The 27,910-nt window shown below is 53.6% G+C and overlaps 3 protein-coding genes and 2 gene segments (V, D, J or C); 3 read left to right on the top strand and 2 right to left on the bottom strand.

Annotated features, from left to right (window-relative positions):
* The first annotated feature begins 1,312 nt into the window (after nucleotides 1-1,312).
* On the top strand, nucleotides 1,313-1,618 carry LOC134524423 (feather keratin Cos1-1/Cos1-3/Cos2-1-like). Its single transcript, XM_063354458.1, has one exon. The coding sequence runs from the start codon at nucleotides 1,313-1,315 to the stop codon at nucleotides 1,616-1,618; it is 306 nt and encodes a 101-aa protein (XP_063210528.1).
* Nucleotides 1,619-9,926: 8,308 nt separating this feature from the next.
* On the bottom strand, nucleotides 9,927-12,049 carry LOC134524705 (T cell receptor alpha variable 26-2-like). The segment is given in 3 exon segments: nucleotides 9,927-9,950; nucleotides 11,261-11,544; nucleotides 11,998-12,049. Coding segments are annotated over 3 exon segments (360 nt in total).
* Nucleotides 12,050-17,731: 5,682 nt separating this feature from the next.
* Nucleotides 17,732-18,676, top strand: LOC134524661 (olfactory receptor 6F1-like). Its single transcript, XM_063354860.1, is given in 1 exon segment — nucleotides 17,732-18,676. A coding segment is annotated over 1 exon segment (945 nt).
* Nucleotides 18,677-20,062: 1,386 nt separating this feature from the next.
* On the bottom strand, nucleotides 20,063-20,964 carry LOC134524704 (T cell receptor alpha variable 38-2/delta variable 8-like). The segment is given in 2 exon segments: nucleotides 20,063-20,409; nucleotides 20,919-20,964. Coding segments are annotated over 2 exon segments (393 nt in total).
* A 6,419-nt stretch (nucleotides 20,965-27,383) lies between these two features.
* LOC134524703 (feather keratin Cos1-1/Cos1-3/Cos2-1-like) lies at nucleotides 27,384-27,686 on the top strand. The gene has a single exon (XM_063354893.1). It carries the CDS (start codon nucleotides 27,384-27,386, stop codon nucleotides 27,684-27,686), a length of 303 nt encoding a protein of 100 aa, XP_063210963.1.
* The last annotated feature ends 224 nt before the right edge of the window (nucleotides 27,687-27,910 follow it).

The raw sequence follows: 27,910 nt of genomic DNA, 5'->3' as shown, positions 1-27,910 counted from the left end.
CCCCTCTGTCAGAGCAGATTCACCTAGAGCAGGTTGCACAGGAACGCATCCAGATGGGTTTTCAATGTCTCCAGAGACGGAGACTCCACCACCTCTCTGGGCAGCCTGTTCCAGTGCTCTGTCACCCTCAAAGTAAAGAAATTCCTCCTCCAGATGTGGCCTCACCAGGGCAGAGCTATATCCCGGTGCTGGTAGAGGACCCGCATAACTTTGATTTTCATCAGCATTGAAATAATGGGGGAAATAATTTTACAGCTCTTTAATACCCATAGCTTGGGGAGGGCTGCTTAGTTTCCTGCTTAAAAGATTTGAAGAGTCTATGAAACCCAGCAGTGCAGCCCACCTGCACCCTACAAGTGACCACTGGAGTGAGATGGGAGGGAAAGACAAGGTACGTTCTTGGGAGACCGACCAAGGATTGCAGAGTTGGGAGTAGTTTGGCTCATTCCTGTCAATGCAGCCACAGACCACCCCACCAGTGTGCCCCAGGCCAACATCACTTGCCTGCACTGCACCCATTCGGCACTTGAGCTGAGGCTGCAGCAGGCACTGACACATTCCTGCCCCAGAAATCATGGGGTCTCACAATCCCAGCACTCAGAAGAAGACTCCGTGAGGGAAGGCGGACAGCATAAGCTAGGAAATGAGAAGGCGGCATTGAGAAAACAGCTACCCAGCCCATGTCATTAGCTGGGATGTTTTCTGTTCATCATGAGCAGCTTAGACAATGCCACTTCGGTAGAAGCTACCTCTCGGCCCAGGGCAGGTCAGGGCCACCATAAAAGCCAGCCCAACTCCTTGTTCTCCCATCCACTTCTCTCTCCTCCTTCTCCTTGGGAACCAGGTGAGTCTGAAGCCCTTTCCCTGCGTTGTTTTCTGCTCATGCAGGTGTGTACTCCTCCCTCCTATAGTGGGCTGTGGTGCTGCTCTCCATGAGAAGGGGAAGAAGGATGAAGGTCTGAGTCAGAGAGTGTCTGGGACTTGGTTGAGGGAGCTGTTCTCTTAAGAGATAGGCAGCAGCCTCCTTGGGCTTGGAGACACTTTGCATTATCTTGAAAGAGGACTTGGCACTTGGCTGAGGTTGCCCTTCACTGAAAAGATTGGCAGCAGCCTGGTTGGGCCGGGGTGATCCTCACAGTACTGTGTCTGGTAACCCTTTTGCCTCACTGCACAGTTTCTAGCTCCTGGCTCAGCAGATGCCTTCGACACGCTTGTGGTGGAGTGACAGACTCCTGGCAGACTGTTCCTCAAATATGTATGTGCTCTACTGCCTCTCTGCCCTCTCTCACAGGTGCTCCTGCAGCCCAGAGACATGTCCTGCTATGACCAGTGCCAGCCCTGCCGGCCCTGTGGCCCGACCCCACTGGCCAACAGCTGCAATGAGCCCTGTGTCAGGCAGTGCCAGAACTCCACTGTCGTCATCGAGCCCTCCCCCGTGGTGGTGACCCTGCCCGGCCCCATCCTCAGCTCCTTCCCGCAGAACACCGTTGTGGGATCCTCCACCTCCGCTGCCGTTGGCAGCATCCTCAGCTGTGATGGAGTGCCCATCAACTCTGGGTTCTGTGACCTCTCTGACATTTCCAGCCGCTACTATGGCAGAAGGTGTCCCCCCTGCTAAATGCGCTGGTGACAGCCCTGACAAGGGCCCCCAGGAACCTGATGCTGGATTGAAGACAAAGCTCCTGGCCATTGATTTTAGGGAGGCTGAGCATCCATTGCTGCCCTTCCAAAGGAGAGCTGCTGGGTTTCACTGAAAATCTGGCCAAAGTCTAACTTCCGTGCCTTATTCTCTCTCCCATTTCTTCTGGTATTTTTTGTTCTTCTAGGCCATAAGACGTGCAAAGCCGCCGTGGGGCATCTGCTGGCCCCTCACCCTCTGTGGGACAGGCCTGTGGGGTCTCAACTGTGGGCAATGGCAGCAGACTTCTGTCATCTGCTGGTCCTCTCCCTGCTCTGGCCACCTCCTCTACAAGTGTACTTCTTTCCACCTCAGAGTCATTAAAGATTTCTCATACTTACGTCTGCTTTCGTGTAATCATTTTCATGGTCAACATTGCCTTGTATGCCAAGGAAGAAAGGCATTGTCTCGGGTGGTGGGGGATAAGGTGCGGGCACAAGCAGAAGAGGAAGGGGAGGGTGGGACATGGGGTAATGGGTCCCTTCCAATCACTGTCCCTTGGAGCTGAGGAAGATATACTCATCTCCTCCACAGCCAGTGGGTATCAGGCCCTGTATTCCAGCATCTCTGCTCACATGGAATCTCTTGGCATCAGAACACGTCCTGCAACAAGGAGACTGACCATTGCTTTCCCTTAGAGAGTGCTCCCCAGTGCTGCTGGAGGCTCTGAGAGGTCAGCAGCTCACAAGCCTGTGCAGAAGGGAATTCCTCCTGCTCTGGATAGCCCTGTGGTGGGAAAAGAAGCTCAGTCAGAAGGTGGCCCCCAAGGATGCAGGAGCAAAGATGGTGTGAGAAAAAGCCTTCAGAGCAACATCCGGCCTTCTCATCCTTGTCCTCACACTTGTCCCCTGAATGAGGGCACACGGCCTGAACGCAAGGCCAAGGGTAGTAAGGGCAGCCCACCTATACACCCTCTACCCCGAAAGAATTTCCTGCACAGCCCAGCAGTTACACAGATGTGCAAGGCTAAGGGGACTCACAGGTTGATGTTGGAATCATGAAATAGCTTTCCCTAAGGCCAGCTCTTCTCCTCACGGAGCCTGTTACTCACTTCCGCTTGCTGGTCTACTCCCCTACCGAGATCTTGCATAGAGCTGTACAGTCTGGTCACACTGCAGAAGAAATGGGGCAGGGCTGCGGGAAACCTATGAGGTACTGCATGAGAAGGGCTCCAAGGATGGGCAGAGTGCACTGGGGAGAGCAGGTCCTCCAGATCTCAGCACACGGCCATGCAGCAATTGGAGGGTCCGCATGGTGGTTCTGAGTATTTTTGAAGATTATTGCAATCATGTAATTCCAGGAAGGAGCATTGCCAGAGGGCAGGTTTTCCATCTTTCTTTGAACTCCAGCCGCTAAGGGACACGTCTCAGAGCAGAGACTCAAAGAAACAGGCCCACAGGAAACCCTGAGGAAGCAGTGTGCAGCAGGGAGATCCAGAAAGCAAAGAGCAGCAGTGAGGAACCATTGCACAAACCCCCACAACCTCCTGCATTGCCCACCAGCTCACCAGAGCCATTGGGCAGAATAACCACATAACCCCTGGTGAAAACAAGGGAACCTGAGAGTCTTTCACCACCCTTCTATTTCTTCTCAGGCCACTGGCACTGTCCTCTCCTGGAAGAGGATCTTGTCTTGCAAATCCCTGGGTGAACAGGGGAAGCATCGCTGCCAAGGGACACCTGAGGGCCCCTTCCCCCAAGCTCAGACCCATCCCCTCCCTCCCCTGGGCTCTTGCACAGCCAAGGAAGCTCCCTGCACCGGGGTGTCATGCAAAGCACAGAGGTAGAAGGCACTGTCAGAGAGCTCGACTTTCTCCAGCTGGAGGAGGCTGTATTTCTCGGTGGTGTTCAGCACGGTGGTGAGACAGCCACTGGGCTTGTAGCCAGCTGCTGCCTGATAGGAGATACGCTGTGGAGCTTGTCCTTTCTTCTGTTTGTACCAGAGCAAGGCATCAAAGCTGGAGGTTTGGTAGGTGCAGGTGGTTTCAGAGGTGTCTCCCTGCTTCGCTGTGACTTGTGCTTCTTGCTGGGTGACAGTGGTCTATCCCATGGTGCCTGGAAGAAAAAGAGGGTCAGTGACTGTGCAGGGAAAGACTCTGAAATGCAAAACAAGAGGAGATGCAAAATGTCAGAGGAGCAGGCTCCCTTTTCCTTTCTCTGCAGCACTAGCCCCATGGATGGGTACAGCAAGGCGGTATCTTTGAGCAGGCAGCCTCACACCTCAGCTCAGCGTGGATCCCACAACACAGTAATGCCAACTACCTAACACAGGGATACCCCCAGAGGAGAGCTGTGCTTTCACCCACACTTTTAATTTCCACTCTCCTGCTGCCTGGAGTGCCCAGGGAAGAGCCTGTGGTGCCTGGCCCTCCTGTGCTGGCTCCAGGTCACCTCCAGCATGGTGAGAGATCATGGGAACACCTGTGAGCACTTTCATGCTGCTCCCCATTCCCTGTCCTCTCAGGAGGCTCCGAAGTCAAGGTAGGGAGGGAAAAGAAAGCCCAGGCCCTGAGGAGGAGGCAGGAGGAATGGATAGTCCGGGCAAGCTGCATGACATGCACCAGCCTGGAGAGAGACTGGGACACCCTAAGAGCGTGAGTGGCATGAGAGAGCTTTCATGTCCCTGCATCAGCTTTCAAAAAACCCTGTGTGTCAAAACACAAGTACAAGGTCAGGAAAGGTGTACTACCAAGATAGAAAAGAGCTTCTGCAATGGTATGTCTGTGAAACACTGGGCTCGGAGAGATCAGAAGAGAGAGGCAGAGAGAGGTGGATGGGTGGCAAGAGAAAAGGAAAGCAAGGGGTCTATGATGGTCAGGAGAGGAGCTCTTTCTTCTTGGTCTCATCTTTTCTCTATGTAGCAGTATCTTGAGAAAGCAGGTGCATTTGCCCATAATTCAAGAGCAGCTCCCCGCAGAGACGTGTTGAGGGGGTGTGGGTCTCCTGGGAAGAAGAGGAATCATGCCTCCAGTCAAAGACAATCCTTACCCAGTGGTTGCCTCAGGAAGGCAGAGAGGACGAGATACCTGATGTGCGTGCTGAGACCGATCCTCTTGCATGTGTGGGACAGACTCAGAAAACCCACACGTCCCCACCAAGAGCCCCGAGAGAGCAGAGCTGCCGGAAATGGCTCTGCAAGGGGAACAAAGAATGAAATGGGGAGGAGAAAATACTTGTTCTTAGCGCATCTCAAATGCCTGTGCTGCGGTTTTCCCTTCCCCAGTACTGGCACATGTTGCTCCTGCAGTCAACAGCTTCTGCCTTTGCAAGGTGAGGGGTGAAAGGGGGATAGGCCTGCACCTGGTGACCCACCTCTCTGACACATCCCCCTCTGCAACGTGTTGGGAGTGTCTCCTTCCCTGATGCCTGCGTCCTCTCTCTCTCCATCCTCAAGCCCTTGGCTGGGTTGGCCTCTCCTGGCTCCTGCATGGTATCTAGTCCCAAGCTCCTTTCAGCATACCCAAACCCGCAGGTCTCAGAAACACAACGGTCAACACCCCCACACCCTGCAGACACCAGCTGCCCTACTCAGCCCAACGAGGCACTGGGCACTTTCTTCCTCTGTCCAAAAGAAGATGTCTCAGGAACCAACAAATCAAGTTTCCTGCCACACTTCCCATCCCATCTCATAAATCGTTCCCATCTCAAGCTCATTGGGGAAAAAAACACACTCAAACCCAAAGAGACGGTCCTTCCACTTGACCATAGCCCTTCCATTCTCACTTTCCTCAACACAGGTAGGATCTCCATTTGTCCTCTCCTTACTTTTAGCATTTAACAAACCAACTAACCCAACTGTCTTTACTCTTTCCATAGCATAATTTAGGTTGGACAGCACCTCTGCAGGTCACCAATTTCAAGAGCTTGCTCAGAGCAGGCCATACCTGCATGTTTGTCAAAGCCGGAAAAACCGTTTGTCTGGCACCTTGCTTCCTGATGCTGCACTTGCAGAGCACAGCTGGGAGAGGGACTCCTTCCAAGGGAGGCAGGTCCCAGTTGGGGGGACCTGAATGGGAGCCTTCCAGGCCAGGTGAGGACCCTTGGAAAATGCCAACCTTTCTGGGAGGTTCTCAGGGCACAAGGCTTGTCCTCCCGGTGCCTGTGCAGTGCTGGGCACAGCCTTCTGCCACCACTCCTCTGGCTCTCCCGGCTGCTCCAGTGCTAAAAGCAGATGAGGAGATGGTCACCTCAGCAGAGCAGCTCCCTGAGCTCAAATGAGCCACGTTCACTGACAGATGTTGGGGCTTGGCTCAGGCAGCTTGAAATCTCCTCCTGATGCCACCTGCTAATTAATATTAGTTTGTCTTTTGAAGAGATGGTATTTATCTTAAGGCAACTTCATCAGGCCAGCTTCCTCTCTGGTGTCCCAGCCCCAGCATTTGCAGCTGCAGGCCATGGGGCTCACCCCCCGCACACAACCCTTTGCTGCCATGTGAGCGTGTCAGGGCAGCACCTCTCCCTGCATTGAACCTGGAACTGGTCCCAGACCTCCACAACTGCCTTACGGCAATCACCAGGGATGGGCCGGAGCTTGCAAAACGTCGGGATCATTTTGACTTGTAAAGTGGAGAATGCCTGGAGCTGCAGCAATAGGGATGGTCTTGAGCTTTGACTTTGTCTCTCATGGACTGAATTGGTATGTGAACATGGTTGAATTTCAAAAAAAGACCCCGCTGCTTGGACCTCAATACACCTTCTCTCTTTCCTGTAATGAGAACACAATCAGTTGAACTACCGGCCAACGCACAAAAGCCCAAAAGCCCTCTGCTGTCACTAAATCCACCAACAGTGGCTGGCGCCGCATGTGTCTTCTTAGCAGTAGGCTTTCAAGGACTTGCCTCAGGGGCACAGGGGCAGAGAGCTGCCCGTGGAGTCCTGCTTCTCAGAGTGTGGGAAGAAGCTGGGCTTCCTCATGTGCATATGCATCTGTCTGCACCTGGGGGCATATTTGTGCCTCTGTATTTGCATTTGTGTGGGCATTTGCAAATGCACACGTGAGAGTGAGTGTCTGCCAGCGTGCGTGTGAACGAGGACATTTCTGTTTATGTCTGTGCATGTGTTTGTGTCCACACACATTTTTGCAGGTGTGGAGGTAAGTGTTTGTGTGTTGTCAGTGTGTGTCTGTTTGTATGTCTGTGGGCATACATGTGAGCAGACGAACACATATCTGTGTTTGTACAGGAGCTTGCATATATATATAGGTGCACGTGTGTATAAGCACATGTGAACACTTATGTGGTGACAAGTCTCAGGGGTGAACGTGTGTGTGTGTGTGCCTGCACAGGGGTTCCCGTGTAACTGGATGTATATGCACATGTATTTTTATGTGTGCTGGCATGTCATAGCACCGTAGAATATCCCGAGTTGGAAGGGACTCATAAGGATCATCGCGTCCAACTCCCTGCTGCTTGCAGGACTACCTAAAACTAAACCATATGACTAAGAGCATCATCCATACGTTCCTTCAACTCTGACAGGCTTGGTGCTGTGACTACTTCCCTGGGGAGCTTGTTCCAGTGACCGATCTCCCTTTCAGTGAAGAACCTTTTCCTAATGTTCAATCTGAGCTTCTCTGATGCAGCTTCATACCATTTCTATGTGTCCTGTCACTGGTCACCAGAAAGAGGAGATCAGCACCTGCCCTTCCACTGCCCCTCCTTGAGGAAATTGTGGACTGCAATGAGGTCACCCCTCAGCCTTCTCTTCTCCAAGCTGAACCTACCAAGTGACCTCAGCCACTCCTCCTAAGTCTTGCCCTCGAGACCTTTCACCATCTTGATCACCGTTCTCTTGGACACACTCCAATAGTTTGCTGTCCTTCTTAAGTTGAGGCGCCCATAACCGCACACAGGACTCGAGGTGGGGCCACACTAGTGCAGTGTAGAGTGGGACAATCATCTCCCAAAAACAGCTAGCTACGCTGGGCTTGATGCACCCCAGCACACTGTTGGCCCTTTTGGCTGCCAGGGCACACTGGTGACTCATATTCAACTTGCCATCGACCCAAACCCTCTGACCTCTTTCCACGGGGCTGCTCTCCAGCCTCTCATCCCCCGGTTCGTATGTGTAACCAGGATTACCTCATCCCAGGCGAGGAATCTGTCACTTGATCTTGTTGCTTTTCATATGGCTGGTGATTGCCCAGTGCTCTGGTTTACCCAGATCTCTCTACAAGGCCTCTCTACCCTCAAGGAAGTCCACAGCTCCTCCTGGTTTAGTATCGTTGGCAAACTTACTCAAGGTACATTTGATTCCTGCCTCCAGATCATTTATGAAACCATTAAAGAGGACTGGCCCTGAAATTGAGCCCTGGGGAACCCTGGAACATGGACTAAACATTGCTAGAGACCAGAGAGTGGAATAATTGTGGGGAATTGCTGCTGATGTCATTGTTGTGGAGGGACGGGGCGTGGAGTGTGTGTAAATTGCCCACCTTAGTGGGTGTTGTGATGGTGTTATTTCGATTTTGGTGTGAGGAATTCTTTTTTGTTGATGTAAGAGAAGTTTGTGAACATTGTAGATTGTGTGATGAATGCATCTATTAAGGACAATTCTCAAATATGCGATTCACAGAGGTGAGGGGTGGACTGTATCTGATTTATTGGACAAGGGTTTGGTATCAGGGAGGCTGCAGGGGTGGCTTCTGTGAGAAGATGACAGAAGTTGCATCTGTCCCATGTTGAACAGAACCAGCTCCAGCCGGCTCCAAGACAGGTCCGCCACTGACTAAATCGGAGCCATCCAGCGATAGTGGTAGGACCTCTATGCTAACATATTTAAGAAGGGAAAAAACAGTTGTGCAAGAGCAGCTGGAAGAGAGGAGTGAGAATAGGTGAGAGAAACAGCCCTGCAGACACCAATGTCAGTGAAGAAGGAGTGGGAAGAGGTGCTCCAGGCGCAGAGCAGAGATTCCCCTGTAGTTCATGGTGAAGACCATGGGGACGCAGGCTGTCCCCCTGCAGCCCATGGAGGTTAGAGGTGGAGCAGATATCCACTTGCAGCCCATGGAGGACCCCACACCACAGCAGGTAGATGTGCCCTGAAGGAAGCTGTGACTCCATGGAGACCCCACGCTGGACCAGGCTGCTGGCAGGACCTGTGGCCCCGTGGAGAGGACCCCACACTGCAGCAGGTTTTCTGGCGGAACCTGTGGCCCTGCAGGGGACCCACACTGCAACAATCTGTGCCTGAAGGACTGCAGACCATGGAAAGGGCCCATGCTGGAGCAGTTCATGAAGAACTGCAATCCATGGGAAGGGCCTGTGTTGGAGCGGTTCACAAAGTCTCCCATGGGAAGGACTCCACATTGGAGCAGAGGAAGAGCACGAGAAGGAAGGAGTGGCAGAGAAGAAGCGTTATGAACGGACTGCACCCCCCGTTCCCCTTCCCCCTGAGATGCTTGGGAGGAGGAAGTAGAGAAGTCAGGAGTGAAGTTGAGCTTGTGAAGAAGAGAGGGGTGGGGGGAAGGTGCTGTTAGATTTGTTATTTTCTGTTATCCTACTCGGATTTGATTGTCAATACATTAAATTGATTTCCCCAAGTCAAGCCTGTATTGCCCGTGACAGTAATGGCTGAGTGATCTCCTTGTCCTTCTCTCAACACATGAGCTTGTTTTCTCTTGTTTCGTCTTCTTTTCTCCCCCTGTCCTCCTGAGGAGTGGGGGTGACAGAGCAGCTTGGTGGGCACCTGGCAGCCAGCCAAGGTCAACCCAACCCAAACAGGCCATGATCCTGCTGGCCCAGCATCTCGGTAGAACTGGTCAACAACCTTCTTGGTGCAGAAAGGGCACTGCAGCAGCAGAGCCACCTGGGCAAAGATGACCATAAAGCCGACTGTGCGTGCTCCCAGTGCTGGCAGGAAGCAGACTTTCTTTGTCGTGACAGCATTTTTCACCGAGCAGCTTGCATATGGTGACAGAATGATCAAAGGACGTGGCTGAGAGGATCAGGAACTCAGTCATACCTAGGAAGAAGTGGGAAAAGGAAAGCAGGAAACACAAATGATGGAATGCCTCCAGCATCTGGGGACAACGGTGGTGGCACAGCAGATCTCCAAGAAGGAAAACCAGCCAAGGAAGAGCTACCTCAGGATCCTGCGGTGACAACCATGAGGCTATTCCCACTATGATTAGGAGATGCACGGAGAAGACAAAGACAAGCAGAAGCATGTGCCCCCTGGGGAGGTCCCCCTGTTTGACTATATTGGTGTTTCCTTTGGGGCAACGTACTGCCCTGTTTGAAACAGCTTTGTCATGTCCAGAAGGAATCAGCTACCTAGGCAAGAAGGAGGATCCAAAGGCGTTCTGGGGTGAATTCTTTGTCTCCATTGGTGTCAGAGGAATAAAATCAAGCACTGCTGCAAAGCAAGGGAACCACTACAGCCCAGGTGAAGGTCTGGCCCTGACAGGGCTGAGGAGCAGGTGGTAGGCCACAGTAAAGAGAACTTGAAGGAGCTCTTACAAACATTTATGGTTCGCTGGGGTGGATGACTGCCATTGCAACTTATTCTACGTCTGTGAGGCATTTCTGAGACAAAGCTGTCAGGCCTTTACGGACAGGCCAGAGGACGCCACGTTACCCAGAACACTGGGAGCACTTTATGGGGAAGCAAGAGAATCTTGTAGGAAACACCACACTCCCCTCCCTGCCTTGCACTGAGCATCTCAGTCTCCATGTGTCTGCTGACCAAGGGGCTGTCCGCTGCCTTCAGGAGCACAGATCCACAGGAGCCATTGATGAGAAATGGGGCTGAGCCCAGGCACTGACTCCAAGGAGGACCCGGTGATGCCGGTGCTGGGGCCATGGTGGATGCTGATGCCACGCCCAGTGCTGGTGCTGATGCCGGTTCCGGTCAGGTGGGGGAAGCCCCATGGCGCAGGGGACGGGGACAGGGAGCAAGACAGATCCTTCACTCTGTGCCTTGGAAGCCTCTGCCCATGGGTTTGACCACCTCTGTCAGCTGCTTCAGTCACACAGAGTTCCCCGGGGCCTGGCTGGAGCCTACAGCCTCTTACCAGAGGCCTCCTGCCAGCTCTCATTCCCTTCAGACCTCCAGCCCCTGAGGGCAACTCAGTAAATCCCTTTCTGACTCATCCCTCAAGGAGAAACCTGGCATGCCTTGAGGCTGCGCTCAGTGTGTCCAGGCCAAGCGGTTTACCCTGTCTCCTGGGCCCCAGCTGCCAAGGTGCTGAATCCTGTCAAACAAGCTCCTGGTCTCACCACTGAGCCCCTGTGGGGAGCGTTTGAAGGTGCCTCTGACCTTGACATGCCCTTCTCCTGCCGCTGGGGAGCTTCAACTTCTGACCCCATGCAATGACTTTGTAACACTAGCAGGAACATTTGGGCAGGTGTCTGAAATTCTGTAGCTGGCAGACTCAGTTTTCCATTGTATATCTGAGCTTTTACAGGGAACGAACTGTGAAACCCCTTCCGGTTGTCCGGAGGGGCCCCGGCGGGCGGAGCGCAGCGCCCCCTGGCGGGCCCGCCCAGGGCTGTTCCTCCGCCCACAACACACACGCCCGGCCCCGCCCGCGCCGGTTCCTGCCCGGCTGCAGCCCCGGCTCCTCTCCCCGTGGGAGACCCACGGCACAGTAATACACCGCCGCGTCCCCGCGCCGGGGCCGGGCGAGCCACAGGGCGCTGGAGCGGCGGTCTGCCGACACCCACAGCCGCCCCGGCGGGTCCCGCAGCTCTTTGGAGTCTTTTAGGCTGCTCACGAGGTATGCAGGGCCTCGGCCCAGGAGCTGACGGTACCAGTGGATGAAGTAGGTGATCTTTATGTTGGGGTGGGAGCAGTTGATGCTGATGCCGGCGCCCTCGGTGGTCTCTGCCAACGGCTCTTGCTGCACCTGGGTTCTGCCTGCAGCCACTGCCAAGAAGAAAAGAAGAATCACTTTGCTTCAGCAGGAAATGTCATGCACCAGGAGAGGGGAGAAGACAGGTCACTGATGATGGGGATATGTTCAGAGAACAAAGTATGGAGAGAAAATTTCTCTGAGAGTGCTTGGTTGGAGACAAGAATGTAGGAGGGATGTTTGGAAGAACAGAATAAAGACGAGGAGAAAGGAATAAGGAAAAGATATGGACTGGGAGGAATGGATGGATGGATGGATGGATGGATGGATGGATGGATGGATGGATGGATGGATGGAGTAACAGAGTGAGACAGGTCATCTGGGAGGGAATGTCCTCATTGAGGGCAGAAGGGATGTCTGTAGAAAGGAGAACAGAGGGGGAATAAGGTTCGAGAAGGAGCAGGAGAGCCCCGGCTCCAGCGCTGGTAACACACAGCCCACTGCCTGCCGCCACCAGCCCCACACACCCAGCAGCAGCACGGCCAGCCCCGACAGCCCTGCGCGCCGGTACCGCTGCATCCTGCCGCTCTGCCGCCCGTGCCTCGCTGCCCGCCGCCAGCCTCGGCTTTCTGCTCCTGCCGCGCCCCCTTCTCTCCGCCACCTCCTCTACTCTCCTCTCCGCCTCCGCCAGTTCCGCCCCGGGGCTCAGCCCTGCGCCCTGAGCAGGAAGGCGGCACCGGGGCAGAGACCGGCCGGAGCAGAGCTGCCCGCAGCTACACCGGCTGTGAGGGAGGGCAGGCACCGGCTGTCCCCGGCACGGGCACCTCGGCCACGGGGATGCTGGTGGCCTGGAAGGAGCCAAGGGGAGGGCAAATGGCACAGCAGCAGGGCATGGCAGGAAGGTTTGGAGGTCAAGTGCTTGCTATTTTAACAGTACTCTTATTTTCTCGAATAGGTCTCGGACATTCTTGGACAAAACTTGGACATTTAAAAGCAGATGTGGAAGGGAAGGGCACGGGGTTCTGCTGGATGCCCTCAGGTAGCAATAGAAAAGGAACAGTCAGCTATCGTGGCTACACTAGAGCCTCAGCTCAGAAACAGCAGCTCCACGGAGAGGGGAACCTGCCCTGGCTGAGCTCTCCCAGCAGAGCTCCCTGGCTCTGATCTCACTAAGGTCTCTCGAAGGCAAGGGGGAAAGCCCTTGGCTGTACTGTCTCCAAGCTTGATGTGAGCACAGGGCGACCGATATTCAGGAGGGGAGATGGCCTTAGAAAATTTCCCCACTGGGCACAGCCCTTGTCAGAAAGAGGGTCTATACTGGACAGCCCTGTGGGACAGTAGCTGGCTTTGGGGGATGTGGTCTTGAATCCAATGTCCCTTCCCTCCCAGGGACAGTTGCTGGGCTCAGACTGAGATTCCAATGTGGGACATGATGGACCTTATTGGCTGAAGTCCAAAGTGGTCATTAGTTCTTTGGCTTTCCTGTGCAAGCCGCAGGGTCTGTCCTTCCACTCACAGCACAGCAATGTCAGGCTTCATGTTCCTTTCATTCAGGACCTGTTTGATCCAAGGTCTCAGCCCCTGCCTGTCCCCGCACCAGGTTGATAAGCTACATAAATACGTTTGGCATTGACATGGACATGAGAGAGAGCCATGTCCCACCCCAGACACCACCGACACTGCATTGGAAAGAAGTGCACTCAGGGGCAGCCAGCACAAGGTGGGCAGGATTGCTCAGCCTTTCTCCTTGCCCAGAATGCAATCCGCGTCCTTTGAACTCTCTAGCATTGGGGAGAGCAGCTGTGCCCTGGCCTGGAGAGGCCGTGCTGAGGAACTCTAAATAGTGTCACACTGAATTCAACTAAGGATCCAAAATGGAGTGAAACCATCCTCGTTGTGGCCTGAAATAGGCAGCAGCAGAGTGTGAGCTCTGCAGGGGCAGGAGAAGGAGGTGTCAGGAGGCAGGGGCTACATTTCAGTGCCTCTTCCCTGGATACACCTCCAGCAGGCTGGTGCCATCACCGCTCAGCTGCACTCGGGCTCCTTTTGCCCCGGGGAACATGCTGCTCTGTGGTGCTCATGGATAGAGCAGCGGACAGTATCCCTGCCATAACCAGCACATGCCCTCTTGATGAGTGACACACAACGACACATACACACAGGCTCAGGCACGCTGGCATGGAATCATGCAAAAATTTGTGTTCCCATGTGCATTCACAAAAACCTGGCTGCTTACAAGTACACAGAAGACAAGAACACACATAGGAACACCATGAACCATGGATTCTTCTGAGGACCCCTGGGAACCGGGCAGTATTAGGCAGGGTGGGGTGAAAACCTGGCAGTGCAACACATACATCCGGGGAAGCAACAGTAAGTGACCATTGGGGTGAGATGAGGCGAGATGAGCAGAGTGACCCAGGCTATTGTCGTCTGCTCTGAACCTGTCCAGCACTTGATCTGAGTCTTCTGCCCACACTGCTGCATTCCTGCCCTGGAAATCCTGGGGCCTTTCATCCCACTGATGACAGGAAGCCTTCACTGGGGAATGGGGAATGGGGAATGGGCATGGAACAACTCTGGAAATGAAAAGGCAGCAGTGCAGGAAACCAAAGCACAGCCCATATCATTAGCTGCAATGGTTTGCACTCAAGATGAGCTTGTGCAAAAATTGTTACCTCTGCAAAGGATGCCTCTGGTGCTGCGTCAATGAAGGGCAGGTATAAAAGCCAGCCCAAGTCCCTGCTCTCTACTCCACTTCTCTGGCCGCCTTCTCCTTGGGGACTAGGTGAGTCTGCAGCTCCTTCTCCTCCTCTTCCAAAGTGAGATCTCTCCTCGATGGACCTCTCAGCTGATATTGTCTCTCTCCATCCTTGGGTTTGCGTCTTCTTGTCATGCTAGGGGAAAGCAGGGAGAAGGCCTGCTTAGAGACAAGCTGAGTGGTGGCCGACAGGGCTTTTGGTTTATGCTCTAGGAGACACCTTCCATGGGCCAGGCTACTCTTTGTAGGGTGATGAAGACTGTGTGTCTCCTGGCCAAGATTCCAGCTCCCCAATCAGTAGTGGCCTTGGCTCCTTTCTGACGGGGTAACAAGGCTGCTCCTCACCCACCCTTGTGCTCTGTTTCCTCCTTGATCCTCTGCAGGTGCACCTCCAGGCCCTTGAGACATGTCCTGCTACAACCAGTGCCAGCCCTGCCGGCCCTGTGGCCCCACCCCACTGGCCAACAGCTGCAATGAGCCCTGCATCAGGCAGTGCCAGAACTCCAGTGTCGTCATTGAGCCTCCTCCTGTGGTGGTGACCCTGCCTGGCCCCATCCTCAGCTCCTTCCCACAGAACACCGTTGTGGGATCCTCCACCTCCGCTGCTGTTGGCAGCATCCTCAGCTGTGATGGAGTGCCCATCACCTCTGGGTGCTGTGACCTCTCTGGCATTTCCAGCCGCTACTGTGGCAGAAGGTCCCTCCTCTGATAAAGATGCTGGGAAAGCCCCAGGGAGACATCTCGAGCAATGCAGAACATGATGCTGGGCAAGGGATCGAGATTTAGGATGTGTTTTTGGTGTAGCTGAAGAGCTTTGCTTTTCTCTCCCTTTTCTTTGACTGCTTCAGTTCCCCTTGGCAGTAAGGTGCTACTAATGCCAGCCTGGTAGGGACCTGCTGTCTCCTCTCCCTCTATGGGGCAGGCAGACAGACAGCATGCAAGAACTTCTGCACGGCCAAGGACAACAGAGCCTCTGCTGCTGCCCGTGGGGCTCCATGAACTGGCGGCCCCCACCTGGAGTGACTTTGTCTCCCTCTTTGGACTCATTAAACTTCTGCTGCATTCAAGCCTGGCCTCCATGTGGTCCTTCCCTCTGTGGACACTCCCCAAGCTACCAAAGGAGAAAGGTGTTGCTCTGGGGTGGAAGGGGGTTAGAGCACAAGGAGACACGTCTCCATTCTCAGAGGAGTGGGAGGCTGGGACAGCCTGTAGTGGCTCCTGTTTTGGGCACCAACCCTTGAAGCTGAGGAAGACATCCTGGTCTGCTCTCCTGCCAGTGACCATCAGGCCTTGCCTTGCTGTTATCTCTGCCCACAGATGTCCAGAAAGGCAGGAGTCCCTGAGGTGTCAGCAGCCCCATGAGCTCTTGAGGAAGGGCCTTCCTCTTGCTATGGCCAGAGCTGCTCTGGGCTGTCAGGGGGTCAGTGTGGGGCTACAGAAGATGATTTGTTCTGCAGAATGGCGGGAGTGGTTAAGCAGGAAACAGCCCTTGGGATGGCCCATAGCTGCCACTCCACCTTCCTCTCCCCTCCATCGCCCAATCCAGGGGCCATGGCCAGTAGGCATCAGGAGGAGTAGCAGGGAATTGTCATCCATGTTGCCGAATGCGTTGAGGCTGGAAACCAGAGCTAAGCCTGTGGGAGCTGAGGGTAGTCATCACAGAAACGGGGACAGTGAAACGGTATATTTCTGAGGGAGATCATATTGCTCTGATACAGAGCATGCAGGGCTGATTCCTTCCTTACCTGTAGGGTCTGAAGGACTGGCCTAGATTCCTCTAGAGGGGCTGAGAGCTGGTGTCAGGAGTCCTGGTTCTCAGTGGGGTGTGTGCATGATCGTGGTTGTGTACATGTTCCTCTCGCTGTACTCATGTGTGCACTTGTAGTAAAATTGATATTAACTTGAAAAGTGAAATATAGCATGTATCTGAAGCAACCAAGGGAACCTGCCGCTGCTGCTAGAAGTCATCTATACAGCGCCAACCATGTTTCATTAATTATAGAGAAATAGTAACTTGACATGATTAATCTAAGATTAGAGGAGAAGTAGTTAAAAGGTAATTTTGGTAGGGGGAGACCGTGACCACCGACCCATTGATACCACCTATTTAAAAGAGAAGCACAGACGAAGAGGACAGAGTCTGCATACCAATACATAAAGGAAGCAAAGAAACCTTGACCAATCATTAAAGAGAATAACAATGAATATGTATCAATTATTAGCATATGTAATAATCAGTGTATGAAAAGGGAAATTTTTGAAACTAAGGTGTGCTCCCTTGGAACGAGCACTCCGTTTCTGCGCAGTAATGGAATAAACTTGGAAATATCTCTGCTATGTGTGTTATTGGCTTGCACACCGGGTAAAGAACCCAGATTTGGGACAACACATTCACACATACATGTGTGTGCCTGTGGTAATACACATGCAAATGTGAGCGTGCACCAATGTCCTCTGTGGGTATGTGTTCTGGCAATTGTATCCATGTGTATGTGTTTTCGCAGACTGTCATGGGGGGAGTGATTAACTTCACTCGTAAGAGAGAAATAGTGAAATATTTATTTATATGAAACAGTAATTTAACAAAGTTAGTAGTGAATGCAACAGTGTTTTACGAGCTTCAGTAGAAGGGTACACTTGTTTATTTACTGCATAGAGGACAGGGTCAGACAAGCTGTCAGGGAAACCCTCCCGTTGAGTCACGAGGTTCAGTAAGGACCCCCTTGCTTTCTAAACTCCTTCTCAGAGAGGAGTCTGGGCGTGGCTGGATGCAGCCCTAGTCCCAGACTTGCTCAACGGTTTATGTCTAAAGGATTATATATGTGCAATCAATCCTTTATATCACTTAGCTAAGATTTCAAAGTTTAGCATGCTATTAGTCACTTACCAAGAATCTGTTGTGGCAAGGAACCTCTCGGCCTCGAGGAGAAGAACCTTAAGTGGGTGTCCCCACTCGAGGGGAGATCCTGGCACGCAGTCCACTATTTATAGAGTAAGAGAGTTGTCCTATAGTCATATTCGCATGGGAACAAAATAGCTAGGTCCCCACTCCAGACAGTGTTTTGACTGTGTTGCCAGCCATCCCTCAAAGTCCAGCTGCAACTCATCACAACTCCCACTGATGGTTATGGCTTGAGCAGCAGCCGAGGTGGGGAAAGGGGGAGAGCACACCGCCATACACATACACACATGGAGGAGGGCATAAATGTGTGTGACTGGTCTGTATATTCGTAATTGTGCATGTGCATGCCTGTGAGTCTGCATACCTCTGTGTGCGCATGGGTGTGCATGTGTGTGCACCCATGAAGGTAGGTCAAAGGTCTTGACGAAATCAAGGTACACCCCAGGCAGTACCCCTCCCCTTCCCACAGTGCCTCTCATGTCCACATAGAAAGCAATGAGGTTGATGAGGCATCATTTGCTCTAGTTTCACTCCTAGTGGCATCTGAAGGACCAGCACAGGCATGCAGAATCTCACAGAAACTTTCCTGTCTTTGCAAATGAACCTCAACTCTGGGGAGCACACTGCAAATGGGACAACTGTGGAAGAATTCATTTTTCTTGGCTTGCCAGGCACGTGGCATTTCTGGGTCTCCCTTGTGGTGGTATTTGCACTGACGTGCTCCCTGAGAGTAACATGCAATGCATCCATCATGGCTCTCATGTGGATGAACAGCAACGTCTGTACCCCAATGTACTTTCTCCTCCATAAACTCCCCTTTCTGAAGATCTGGCACACTACTCGTGTTGTTCCCAAAGCCATAGGAGTCATGCTGGGGAGTAGCCAGACCATCTCCTTCAACGTCTGCATCCTCCAGTTGTTCTTTCTTCTCTCCCTAGGCTCCACTCAGTGTTTTCTCTTGTCTGTCATGGCCTATGACCACTACTTAGCCACACGCTACCCCTTGAGATACAGCTCCCTCATCAGCAGTGTCCTCTCTGCTCGGCTGGTGCTCAGCTCCTGGCTGGGAGGCTTTCTGTCCGTCTCGCTGCCGGCCTTTCTGACATCCAGGCTGACGTTCTGTGGGCCACATGTCATCAATCATTTCCTCTGTGATATAGATTCCTGCCTCGCCCTCTCCTGCAGTGACATGTGGCCCATGGAGCTAGCAACAATCCTTGCCTCCTAAACTGTTCTGGTGGCGCCCTGTGTGGTTACCCAGCTCTCCTACGTGTACATCACCTCTTCCATGCTCAGAATCATGTCAGCTCATGGTCAGAAAAAGGCATTTTCCACTTCCTCCGCCCACCTCAGTGTTATCACAGTCTGGTATGGCTCCACCATGTTCCTGTGCGTCAAGCCATTGGCCCAGAACTGCCTGGATCTGAACAAACTCATGAACACCTTTCACACAGCTGTAACTCCTGTGTTGAACCCCTTCATTTACACACTCAGGAACAAAGATGTGAAGCAAGCTCTGTGGTGGGCCTTCCAGAACAAGTGAAGTGGCTTTTCAAAGGGCCTCAGTGGGACCAAAGAGGTTCATCCCCTCCCTCCCATGGTTTCCACCCTGCAGAAGGTCCTCACCAATGTGTAACTGCACCTGGGCATCACAGGTAGTGAGAAGCCACCAGTTCCCCACTGAGCCCATTTCATCCACCTCACAGCCACCTTAGGCTGGGCTGCACCTCAATTCTAATGCTCCCACCTCCCTCTGTTCCCTCCTGGGTAAACTCAGAATGCCTCCCAGTGCTCTAAAGACCACCACTTGGAAAGGCTCACAAACCCCATCCAGAAGCAGCTCTCCAACAGAACACTGGAAGAGTAGTCCTCCCACAGGTTTGAATTCCAGGTTGCCAAGTGCTTCATTTTGTCAGGGATTCACCTGTGCCCCCTAAATTATTTTTAGCAGCTGGCTCACTGCTTTAGGAAATGGGCATGTATTTCTATGTTTAGTTTGACATTTTCTGGAAGGATTTATGTCCCACTCTTGGAGCTGTTTCAGAGAGTCATGCTCTGGTTCAACAGAAAATTTGGCAAGTTCTGGTATCTCAAAAGCCATTACTTCTAACAGAAGGCAGTCAACAAAATTCACACTCCTCTTCCTTCCCCCTATCCAGTATCTGGAGGTACTTTGTTCTCTCTAATTAAAAATATGCAAATCACTATGCTTCATGCTAGACGTCTCAGGACATTTCCACATCTGAAACTCCACATCAGTTTTTAACAATCCATCATTCCACCCATTTTGGGCTTTGTTGTGGAAACACTTCAATGAGATTGGCAAAGTCCCCAAACTGCAGAACTGTGAAAGGCTGGCTGGGCAGCAACTCTCTCCTCACACTCATTGGGAGGACGTCAGCACTTCCAAAGGGCACTTGCTTTTCCCCCTTCCAATTTTCATTTGAGGCATCATGTTCTCAAAGCTCTTCTTTCTGCACATGGACACTGAAGGGCGTCCATGTGACCACTAAAGAAGGAGGAGGCATCAAGATGGCAGACACACCATTAAGATCAGTGTGGGACGGATTTCACCTGAGTGTAGAGCTCTCCATTGAGATGATTGAATCCATACTGAACATCTAGGTTACTTGCCCTGCGGACTCACTCCAGTATACCAGCTATTTTAAACAGAGGGCATTTACAAGCCTGGTTTGGCTTCTTTATGGTTTAGCCTCCAATGGGCCTGCCCCAAGTCAGGTTTCTTTGGTTCTATTCACCAGCAAAGACCCTGGATCTAGACACAGCTGTAAAAGTCACATTGGCATGTGCTTCACAGCAGCACAGGCTGGGGAGGCAGAGGCCCACCCTCACCACAGCCCCAGGTGCCACTGCTGGGCAGGCTGAGCTCAGAGCTCCATGCAAGCAGTGGCAGGGAGGGAACTGCTCCTCAGAGCACTCCCACGTTTCTGTGCACTGCTGCCAGATGTGGGCACCAGTGTGGGCTCAGTGCACAGAAATAGGCAGCGCTGTCCTGGAGCTCGGTGTCTCGCACATGCAGAAGCACCTGGGAGTCCTTTGCAGACAGTGTGGAGGAGAACCTCCCTGATGCCTTGCGAGCTCTGTACTTGCTTACTCGTAGCAGCATCTGAAGGGACTGGGTCTGGCTCTGCTGGTACCAGAAGGCGTAGGGATTGGAATCGCTGGTGGAGAAATTGCAAGGCCGCGTTGCCTTGTGTCCCGCCTGGATGGTCATTTCTGCTGGGAACTGGAGAACAGAGTCCTTTTGGGCATGACCTGTAAAGCCAGAGCTTTCAGCTTTGCTTGTCAATGGACCTGTCCATCTACCACTTCATCAGTTTGCTCACTGTCCCCACTGTCCCTCTCACTTTTCCTAGCTTCAGAAATGACTAGCTGTTTGCCCTTGTTTGTTCTGCAGCTTCTTGTTTATGACCATCCCTACAGAGATTGGTAGCATTGTATCCAATACATACAGCAGAGAAGCCGCTCTATGCCACGTTGGTCCATTCCCCAGCACCTTTCCCTCTTTTCAGGCTTAATATGTATTAGCAGCACATTCAGGAATGCTGAGCAGCTGCAAAGTTCAGGTGAGGTCTTATTCCTCCTTTGATGCCCATTACTCCTGACATCTCCCAGATTATTTGCTGTACCCATATGCAGCCCCTGATCTCCCTACGGATACACTCCCGGGTGTCCTCGGCAGTCAGCACTCACATCTCCTCCCTTCCACCACCAGATGCACAAACTCTTGCCTCAATCTCCCCAGCCTGAAAGTCACATCTCACCAAAGTCAGCCAGTCCCACCAGGGCTGACAGGAAAATCAGGATCATGTCACGCTCTGTCTTCACCGGGGTGCCCAGGGACCTGCAAGCATGAGGGACCTGAGGCTTGCACCTTCACCTCTTCTTCTACCTCTGCCCGATCAAAGAGGCCTCCAAACCACAGCCCAGAGGGTGGAGCAAAACTCTCTCCCTGCTGCTCCAGCCAGGCCTCTTTGGGCCTGTCCCCCGACCTCTACCACAAGGCAGCCCTCTAGAGACATAAAAGAATCATGGTTTAAGTAGTGGCCATCTAAAGAACAAAGATCCCTTGAGAACTTCTCCTGACACCCACCACCTAGCCAGCTGCACAGGCCTGCACCCAGCTCTGCAGGAGAGGGAGAAAGCACCCCTGCACCCACCCATGTCCACCCTGTCCTTGGGACTGTCTGGATGGAGAGAGGACCAGGCACACTCTGAAGTGCCTTGGACCCAGGTGTCACACACTCTTTCCCTTCTCCTCTGCCCATAGAGGAGGAACCTGAAGAGAAACATCTCTGTGAAGAGCATCTGCTCCAGAAACCAGCTGCACAGGGACAGACACACTGCCTCACTCTGGCATGGCAACACAGCTCTCTGTTGTGCAGGCAGTCCTTCTGTGTCCCTTCACTTACCCACATTACACACAGCCTCCACATGCTTCTCCCACCCTGAGCCCCAGAACCTCAATACCCAGGCAAGCAAAAGGCCTACTTGATTTTCATGTCTTCTGGTGTCTGCTGCCTGGAGCAGGGCTCCTCTGCCTCTTCTCACCCAGGGCCTTTCTCATACAGTTGGCAGGGACTGCAGGAAGCACGTTATTGGCACACCAGCCCCCATTCACAGCCACGCTCCCACAAGGCCTTTACTGTCCTGTTGTTCAGTCGAGGCCATTTCAGAAGGACAGTGGGCTCCCCTCTTCTCTCCAATGACTGCAAAACTGCCAGGAGTTCCCTTGGAATACAATTATGGCTGCCACTACAGGCGCCAGCTGAGGCAGGGAAGAGACCTGAGCCTTTCCTCTCTGCCCCTGAAGCCTCTGAACACGGACTGTCCCAGCTCTCTCAGCTCCTACAGCCACACAGGCCTCACCGGGGACTAGCTGGGCCCAGGACCCCATGCCCAGAAGCCCCCTTTCAGCTCTCCCCACAGACCTTCAGCCCCATGGGGTAACTTAGCACATCTCTTTTGGGGCTCCCTCCTGAGTCTGACCTTGAGTCTCAGATGTGTCTTTCAGCCAGTGCCCAGCTCAGGCTTCTCTCCTGTCTCCTGGACTTCCCTTCAACACCAAAGGCTCTCAATCTGAGGTTAAGGGGAATCTGGTGCCCCAAGCTCTATGTTCCGATCACCAGGCACTGCAGGAGACACTTGAAGGTGTCTGTGACAATGAGTATCTCTTTCTCAAGTTGGTGCCGGAGTAGAACTGCAAGCTCCACAGGATGCCTTTGCAACACTAGAAGCAGTGTGAAGCTGGAGGGTACAGGTTGTAATTGTGTAGCTGAGCGGATTGACAAAGTTCCCAGCAAGAAACCACTTGTGGTTGTGGTTTCAGAGCAAGGGCTTGAGAGGGCACTGTAGCAGTTGAGTCTTTCTCTTCTAAGAGTGCCTGGCAACGTTGAGTGGGGTGGAAAGAGATCCCCAGCACCTGCCCATGGAGCGGCAGCAGTGGGTGGTCCGTGCGGCAGCAGTGAGGGCTGGGCGGCTGCCCGTGGGCAGGAGGATCTCTGCCGCCCGCCGCCCTGTGCAGAGCAGAAAGGCGCTGCTCCTGACCGGGAGCCAGCGGGGCCGGCGGCTGCCATCTCTCCTTGCCGGGCCCCGCCGGACACGGCCAGCGCTCCGGGCACCATTCCTGCCCCAGCGGCGGCGGCAGTGTGGCGGGGGATTTCTCTGTGCGTCCCTCTTGGCGTGCGGGGTTGCCGCTGCCGGGGCCGGACCCGGACCCAGTCGGGCGGGGGAAGCGGCCCGGGGCTCGGGGCCAGCTGGAGCCGGTTGGGGCGAGGCGGCATCGCCCCCTGGCGGGCCCGCGCGGGGCTGTCCCCCCGACCCCGACACACACGCCCGGCCCCGCCTGCGCCGGTTCCTGCCCGGCCGCAGCCCCGGCTCCTCTCCCCGTGTCTCCCAGGGCGCAGTAATACGCGAGCGCGGCCCCCGCGCCGGGGCCGGGCGAGCCACAGGGCGCTGGAGCGGCGCTCTGCCGACACCCACAGCCGCCCCGGCGGGTCCCGCAGCTCTTTCGAATCTTCAAGTGTGCGCATGAGCAATGCAGGGCCTCGTCCTGGCAGCTGAGTGTACCAGTGTTTGAAGTCGTAAGAGTTTATATTGGGGTGCGAGCAATTTATGTTGATGCCAGTGCCCTCGGGGGTCTCTACCGTCTGCTGCTGCTGTACCTGGGCTCCTCCTGCAGCTGCTGCTGAGAAAGGAGAAGGAAAGGACGACAGCTGTTAAAGGTGGTCCAGCTGTGATGGCTCTTCTAGCAGAGGAATTGTCAGGAACAGTGGCAGGGACACAGGACAGGAAGAGATGGCAGTATGGGCCTATCAACACAAATGGAGAGTGACCCGGGTGTGGGTGTCTGAAGGCATGAGAGAAGGCAGGGAGTGAAGTTGAAATTTATGCATGCGGAGATTAGATAAAAGTCAGGTGGGTGGGTGGGTGGATGGATGGTGAGAGAGGACCAGGAGGGGAAGTGTGTGTTACAGCAAAGGATAGACGACAATCTTCAGGGCAATAAGAACTGCAGAATGCACAGGGGAAGGAGAGGGTGCATGCAAAAATAGACATGCAAAGGTGAATGCAAAGCAGGTCTACCGATCGAAACGGTGAGGACATCGGGAAAATAGCAAGAGGAGGCTCGGAGGCATAAAAGATGGCAGAGAGCCAGGAGTGGGAAAGAGAGGCTGAAGAAGGAGAGGGAAGAGTTGGCGCTGGGCACCCCGGGGAACACGCCGGGCACAGCCCTGGACCCATCCACTACCGCCAGCCCCACGCACCCAGCAGCAGCGCGGCCAGCCCCGACAGCCCTGCGCCCCGGCACCGCCGCATCCCGCCGCTCCGCCGCCCACACCTCGCTGCCCCCCGCCAGCCCCGGCTCTCTGCTCCGGCCGCTCCGCCTCCTCTCCACCGCCTCCTCTCCTCTCCGCCGCCGCCAGCTCCGCCCCGGAGCTCAGCTCTGTGCCGGCGCCGCTCGGGGGCTCACCTGGGCTCAGAGCGCTCAGGGGCTCTCCCCGGCACGGGGAGCACTTTGCCCAACTGGGAAATGGACTCTCCCTGTCCTCCATGGGTGGGCAGGGGTCAGGGAGGGCAGGGGTGGTGGGGAATCCCAGTGTCAGAATGTAGGTGAGAAGAGATCTTCAGAGGTCATCTAGACCAACACCTGCATTGAACAGTTCCCATTATTGATTCCCATTATATCAGGCCACTCCAGGATGGAGATTGCAGAAACCCCCAGGGAAATCTATTCCTGTCCTCAATTCTTTTAGCCCATTACTGAATTTGAGCTCGACATGCGCCAGCTGCTGTCCATTGCCTCTACTCCTGCCATTGGGTGCTTCCAGAGTCTAGGCCACCTTCTCGGTTTCCTTGAAACAGGTACTTCATGGACCTGCTGGGAACAATTTGGCTTACAGAGATCAGTGTCCTGCCTCTTCCCTGTACTTGGGCGTCATCCCCAAACTTGCAGGAAGTGCTGACCTTCCCACTACTGTACATGAAAACATTAGGAAGTGTTGGTGCTACTGCTGATCCCTGTGGGACCCCACAAGGTCATGTCTGCCAGCTGGGCTTTGCACCACTGCTCACAACTCTTTCTGACCGACATTCCACTCTTACCTTACCATCCTCTTATTGAGCCCAATTACCTCCAGTTAGGTCATAAAAAGGACAGGAGAGGCTGTCAGAGGTCCTGCTATACTCTAGATACTCATCTCCACTGCCTTTTCTTGTCCACAGTGCCCATCACCTCCTGAGAAAGCAATGAGCTTTGCCCTCAACTACACTAGAGTCTCGACTCAGAAGCAGCTCCACAGAGAGGGAAGTCATCCCTGGCTGAGCTGTCCCAGCAGAGCTCCCTGGCGATGAGCTCACCAAAGTACATGAAAGGGAAGGGGGAAGCCTTGGCTACACTGTCTCCTGGTTGGGCCTGAGTCCAGGAAGACAAACATTCAGGAGGGGAGATGGGCTCAGGAACTCCATACACCCTTGACACCCCGTGTCGGAAAGAGGGTCCCTTTTGGAAACCCCTGTGGAACAGCACTAGGCTTTGGTGGATGTGACCTCAAATCTAATGTCTGTACCCTCCTGCGGCAGTTGCTGGGCACTCAGACTGAGATTCCAGTGTGGGACATGAAGGTCCTTGTAGGCTGTAAGACCAAAGCAGTTGTCAGCCCTTTGGCTTTCCCTGTGCAAGCCACAGGGTCTGTCCTTCCACTCACAGCACAGCGATGTCAGGCTTCATGTTCCTTTCATTCAGGACCTGTTTGATCCAAGGTCTCAGCCCCTGCCTGACATGGCATCAGGTCAATGTGCTGAACAAGCCCATTTGGCATTGACATGGACATGAGAGAGGACCGTGTCCCACCCCAGACACCACCGACACTAGTGTTCATTATGGGCATGAACATCAAAGCTGTCATCAGTTCTTTGGCTTCTCCTATGAAATCCACAGAGTCTGTTCTTCCAATCACAGCGCAGTGATATCAGACTCTGTGTTCCTTTCATTCAGGACCTGTTTGGGAAAAGGTCTCAGCCCCTGCCGGGCACAGCACCACGCCTGTGAAGAGCACAAGTACGTTTGGCATTGGCTTCGGCATGAGAGAGGGCTATGTCCCATCCCAGACACAGTCAACAGTGCTTTGGAAGCAGATCCACTCAGGGATGGCCAGCACATGGTGTACAAGATCCCTCATCCTTTCTCCTTGCCCAGAAAGCAATCCCCATCCTTTTGAACTCTCTAATACTGGGGAAAGGAACTGTGTCCTGGCCTGGAGAGGCAGGGAGCGGGGACTGCCAACCCTGCTGAGGAGCTCCCAATATTGCTAATATGAATTAAACTAAGGAGTCAAACAGGAGTGAAACTGTTCTTGTTCTTGTTCACCACTCAGCTGCACTCAGGTGCCTTCTGAATCTGGGAATCTGCTGCTCTCTGGTGCTCATGGAGAGAGCAACAGAGAATGTCCCTGTCATGAGCAGCATATTGCTTCTTGAGGAGGGACACACAAGGACACACATGCACACACGGTCTCATGCAGGCCACCTTGAAATTATACACTAATTTGTGATTCCACATTCATCCACGCTAACACAGCTGCTCGTAAAGCACAGATGAGAAGAACAGATGCAGGAACACACCCAGGTGTGGATCCTGCTGACAACACCTGGGGACAACTGTGGCAGGGTTAGAGCATTTGGGAAAGGACAAGGCCCCAGGCATTCCTATGTCTTTACTTGTGTACTCACAGACTGCACAGAGTGGGGACGAGTCAAAACAGGCCACAGTTTTTTCCTGAAGACAGTGTTAGGCAGGATGGGGTCAAAAACCTAACAGCACAATGCACACACCTGGGGAGGCAACAACAAGTGACCACCGGGGTGAGCTGAGGAGGGAACGAAAGAGATGGAAGTGTCACTTCCTCATGTGCGGGAGCACTTGGGCTGCCACCGGAGGACGGCTGGAGCTTCTTCCAGAGAACGACACCAAACAGCCCCACTGAAGTGACCCAGGCTGGTGTCACTTGCCTCCTCTGGACCCACTCAGCACTTGAACTGAGTCTTCTGCCTACACTGCTGCGTTCCTGCCCTGGAAATCCTGGGGCCTTTCATCCCAGTGATCACAGGAAACTTTGATTGAGGAATGGGTATGGTACAACTCTGGAAATTAAAAGGCAGCAGTGCAGGAGACCAAAGCACAGCCCATATCATTAGCTGTGATGGTTTGCATTCAAGATGAGCTTGTGCAAAAATTGTTACCTCTGCAAAGGGTGCCTCTGGTGCTGCGGCAATGAAGGGCAGGTATAAAAGCCAGCCCAAGTCCCTGCTCTCTCCTCCACTTCTCTGGCCTCCTTCTCCTTGGGAACCAGGTGAGTCTGAAGCTCCTTCTCCTCCTCTTCCAAAGTGATATGTCTCCTCGATGGACCTCTCAGCTGGTATTGCCTCTCTTCTTTTCTGTGTCCTGGAGCTCCCTGTCATGCTAGAGGGAAGTGTGGGGAAGTTCTGCAAAGAGAGTAGCTGGGATGTAGCTGTGGTGGCCCTGGTTTACAGATTATGAGACCCTCCATGGGCCAGGCTCCAATTTGTAGACCATTGATAACAATATGGCTCCTTAACACAGCTTCCATCTCTCCACTCAGTAGTGGCCTTAGACCCTTTGTGACAGGGTAACCAGGCTGCTCCTCACCCACCCTTGTGCTCTCTTTCCTCCCTGCTTCTCTGCCAGGTGCACCTCTACCCTTAGAGACATGTCCTGCTACAACCAGTGCCTGCCCTGCCGGCCCTGTGGCCCAACACCTCTGGCCAACAGCTGCAATGAGCCCTGTGTCAGGCAGTGCCAGAACTCCACCGTTGTCATCGAGCCCTCTCCCGTGGTAGTGACCCTGCCTGGCCCCATCCTCAGCTCCTTCCCACAGAACACCATTGTGGGATCCTCTACCTCCGCTGCTGTTGGCAGCATCCTCAGCTGTGATGGAGTGCCCATCAACTCTGGGTGCTGTGACCTCTCTGGCATTTCCAGCCGCTACTGTGGAAGAAGGTCCCTCCTCTGATAAGAATATAGGAAAGCCCCAAGAAGAGACACCCTGAGGAACTCAGAACATGGTGCTGGGCAGCGGACTGATCTTTTGAATGTTGTTTTCAACACAGCAGAATGGCTTTGCCTTTCTCTCCCTTTTCCTTGTTTGCTTTGGATCCCCTTGTCCCCCTAATGCCAGCCTGCTAGGGACTGTCTGTCTCATCTCCTTCTGTGGGCCAGGATGACAGACATGATGTG

Source organism: Chroicocephalus ridibundus, chromosome 17, assembly GCF_963924245.1.
Source record: "Chroicocephalus ridibundus chromosome 17, bChrRid1.1, whole genome shotgun sequence".
NCBI lineage: Eukaryota > Metazoa > Chordata > Aves > Charadriiformes > Laridae > Chroicocephalus > Chroicocephalus ridibundus.
The sequence above is the reverse complement of the archived record's forward strand: the minus strand, read 5'-3'. Positions and strand labels throughout refer to the sequence as shown.

Coding starts and splice junctions, on each gene's coding strand:
- LOC134524423 (XM_063354458.1), top strand. CDS start 1,313: ATGTCCTGCTATGACCAGTGCCAGCCCTGCCGGCCCTGTGGCCCGACC.
- LOC134524703 (XM_063354893.1), top strand. CDS start 27,384: ATGTCCTGCTACAACCAGTGCCTGCCCTGCCGGCCCTGTGGCCCAACA.